At 27.5% G+C, this 3,870-nt stretch overlaps 2 protein-coding genes across 2 annotated transcripts; one reads left to right on the top strand and one right to left on the bottom strand.

Moving 5' to 3' along the window:
• Positions 1-490: 490 nt before the first annotated feature.
• EIN_001080 (hypothetical protein) lies at positions 491-2,377 on the top strand (the record flags this gene model as incomplete). Its single annotated transcript, XM_004182855.1, has 1 exon — positions 491-2,377. The coding sequence occupies one exon, from the start codon at positions 491-493 to the stop codon at positions 2,375-2,377; it is 1,887 nt and encodes a 628-aa protein (XP_004182903.1).
• A 643-nt stretch (positions 2,378-3,020) lies between these two features.
• On the bottom strand, positions 3,021-3,693 carry EIN_001070 (hypothetical protein; the record flags this gene model as incomplete). Its single annotated transcript, XM_004182854.1, has 3 exons — positions 3,021-3,312; positions 3,336-3,357; positions 3,402-3,693. 3 exons carry the CDS (start codon positions 3,691-3,693, stop codon positions 3,021-3,023), a joined length of 606 nt encoding a protein of 201 aa, XP_004182902.1.
• Between the last annotated feature and the right edge of the window lie 177 nt (positions 3,694-3,870).

Below are 3,870 nucleotides of genomic sequence, written 5' to 3'. Positions count from 1 at the left end.
AATTCTTCTATCTGTACTTTAACAACTTTTTGGGTTAATAACTTGTTTATCAAGTATACAATTTGTACAATTTAAAAAGGGTGAACAGTTATACAATTGATAATATAAAATTGTTATTTAATACATCAAGTATTTAATTATCGCCAAGCTTTCATTCCGCCTTCATTCTGTATTTGTACAAATTATAAAAAATTGAAATTGTATAGAGTCAATTATTTGACATTATCTTGTTTTTAAACTTTATTTTGTGAACAGAAAAAAGCTTTAATTTATTGTAAACATCGGGCATTAGGTAAATATTGAAAAAATTAAAACAAAAAGGATAATTTTTGCGACGTTTTCCCGAAATATTACAATTTTAATGGTCCAAATAGAACCAGATAAGTTAGAGAACAAATAACGTTTGTAAATTGACTCTATTAAACAACCAGTCTTTTGATTCTGTTTTAAAATAACTATAAAATGAAACTCAAAACAAATAACACATTGAATGAATACCTCTTTAGACCGGTACTCAATGATGATTGTTTCAAAATATTTTGATTGTTTATACCAATTCGAAAAATTGGTTTTAGTCTGCAAAAAGTTTAAAGAGATCCCACTGATGTTTCATTTTAATCCAATTCAATGGAATCCAAAAATGGTTAATTATTTCGAAAATGTTGAAACTCTTCACCTTTATGACAAACAAGACAAATTTGTCCCCGGATTTTTTCAATATTATGTGCATTACCCAATTGAACTTTCCAGATACAAAAAGTTGAATAAGAAAATAAAAGTGATATGCCCACATATCACATTTTCTTCTGGTGATTTACAAAACAACTATTCATATAAAGAAGCATCTATATTATCACCAAATGCGTTTAAATCAAAATTCAAAATATTTACTGATTTAGAATGTTCTAATATTTCTAAATTATCCATAAAAACCTTTAAATACAATAAATTATTGAACTCAATTACACTTTCTGATCATATCAACACAATACCCGATTTGTGTTTTGAGGGGTGTGCTTCCCTTAAAGAAATTAATTTAAAAAACGTCAGTGTTTTGGGATCAAAGTGTTTTATGGGGTGTGACACACTCTCTGCTCTCACATTTTGCTCAAATTTGACAAAGTGTGGAAAATACCCATTTTACGACGTGTTAAATATTAAACACGTGACTTCATTTCCTTCACAAACTGTTGAATTGGAATTAAACGTGTCATGTTCAAGTGTATTTTCTAATATCAGGAAAACATTATTTATCACACAAAGTGATGTTAGAAGAGGGTTTTCTATTGACTGTGAAGTTAATGAAATCTGTGAATCCGCTTTTTCTGGAAATAAAAATTTGAGTGATAAATACATTGCGCCGACAATCAAAGTAATTCGCAAAAATGCGTTGTCTGATTGTGATTTGAAGCAACTTGATTTGTCGCACATGGAGGTTTTTGAAAAACAAGAGAACCTAAAAATGATCACTGCACTCACTTTGAATTCGAAAAGCTATTTTAACAATTTGTATCAATGCAATTCGTTACAATCAATCAAAATTGTTGGTACTCAATCCGTGAATTGCAAAGCCGCGTGTTGGATGACGACTCTAGATGACACAAAGAAATTAATAGTTGATGAATATGTGTATTCCTGTAAGGATTGTGAGTTATTTAATGGGCTGTTACCATTTAATATTACAAATTTAAAAACAATAGAAAAAAATGTAAGATTAAAAGATTTGGAAATTGACACTTATCAAGTCCCAGACAATATATCTTTATTATATGCAGAAAATTTTCGTGAGTGTAAAAACATCAAAAAATTACTTTTACCAAAATGTCTTAATACTCGTTTTGACTTTTCAATATTAGAAACAATCAAAGAAGCAGCTCTACCTTATAAAATAAATAGAAACATATATTCAAGTGGGCAATTGACATCAATCACATTCCTTGACGACGATTTTTTAAATAACCAAATCATGAACAACATTAATTTTCAAAACCTTAAAAACATCGAATTTGCACATCCACCAACAGATGGAATTTATCGTACAAATCTCGATTACAGAATTTATAAGTTTTTAATTAAAAATTACAAAATTGAAGGAGAAGTTGTATTGTATAATGTTATTGAATGGGATGTTAAAAATGGAATTTTAATTATTCCAGACGAAGTGACTGTTATAGACTGCTATTTATTGAATCGGTGTTACCATTTGAAAGAGATATGGGTTAATAAAAACACGTGGTTGATTAAAAACGATTCATTTCATGACTGTAAAAATCTCGTGTTAGTCAAAAACTTAAAAAAATCAGTGATTGTTGAAAAGTTTGCGTTCAAAAATGCAAATCCAGATTTGTATTTCGATATTATTACCGTATATCCTTAAAACAGTTATTTTTTTTTATTTTTTTTATTTTTCAGCAAAAAACAGGCTTAATCATTTTTTCCATAACAATAAAAAAAACAACAAAAGATTGATAATATTCTTTTTGTACTTCTTTCTTTTAAATAAGCTGTTATTTTTCCTCTTCACCTTAAAAAATGAAGTACCAAAAAAATGGGATTTCTACTACTCGCATATTTCAACTTTTGTTCAACTGAAACTTGTGTTGAAATGAAGAAATGAAAATCAAATATTACAACAACTTATTATTTCCCAGAAAAGTTTTAACACATTTTAACAAAACTGAAAGTGAATTCTTTTTTGATAATTTTGAACCTATTTTTTTGTTTTGCAATTTTTTTAGTTTTTTCTTTAACTCTTACAGCTTTAATATCATTGTATTTTTACCAACGAACAATCCAGGTGTTCCTTCATCACCAAATTTAGTTTTATTTGGATAAAAATCGCATTTGTTTTGAATTGTTATTTTTCCTCTACATCTTAAAAAAGTACAAAAAGAATAAAAATTAAATTATAATTAAAGTGAGACGAGAAACCCACATTTGGAGAAAAAAATCGCACTCATTTTTTATTTTCTTTTTTGAAAAGTTGTTAAATGAAAAAAGGTTAAGTCTCAGTTTTTTTGTCAATTAAGAACTACTGTATTTGATAGGAAACATTGAATCCCAATTGATATGACACTTGATGGTATTGTAATACTAGTCAAATTAATACATTCATTAAAACAATAATCACCAATTGATTTAATACAAGATGGTATTGTAACACTACTTAGACTACTGCATACTCTGAAACATCCATTATTAATTGATGTAACACTTGATGGTATGTTGACACTATTTAAACTACTACAATAACCAAAACAATATTTACCAATTGATGTTATATTCGGTGGAATGTTGTTACCAAATTTCTTTCTATCATTTTGAGTGTAAGTAACATTTTTAAACTCAATGTTTCGACTTTTGTTTCTGTCAACAGTTTCAAAATCAACATTAAACCACACAATGATTCGATAAAACTCTTTTTTTAAAAACGGCTTTATTTCCACAATCTCCGTTTTCTTCTGTGTTGATCATAAATTCATTGCCAAAATTCTCATGCTTATTTACCCACAAATGAAGTGTTTCGATTTTCGGGAAGTACACAATTGTTTTAGAATTCAACGGAATTGGGTTGAAGTGGAACTTTTTCATATTGCTACCATTTTTTGTAAACAAACTCTTAGTTAATAAAGTCTTTGATAGTTGCGAAGTATTTGAGACTATCATGATGTGATAACCAGAAAGTCTTGACATATTAATATTCACAGTTTTTTCGTGTTTAAATGTTTTAAATTCGTCTTTGCAAACATTTTAAATGAATTGTTAAAAAAGAAATTTAAAGCACAATTAAACTATTAATAAATTATGGTGCCAAAAACAATTAAAAATAGGTCACCAAAATTGATAATAATTGTATTGTAAGTAAGAAAT

Source organism: Entamoeba invadens (genome assembly GCF_000330505.1).
Source record: "Entamoeba invadens IP1 unplaced genomic scaffold scaff_1105074724789, whole genome shotgun sequence".
NCBI lineage: Eukaryota > Evosea > Mastigamoebida > Endamoebidae > Entamoeba > Entamoeba invadens.
Note: the sequence above shows the minus strand (reverse complement) of the source record. Positions and strands in the feature narration are given on the sequence as shown.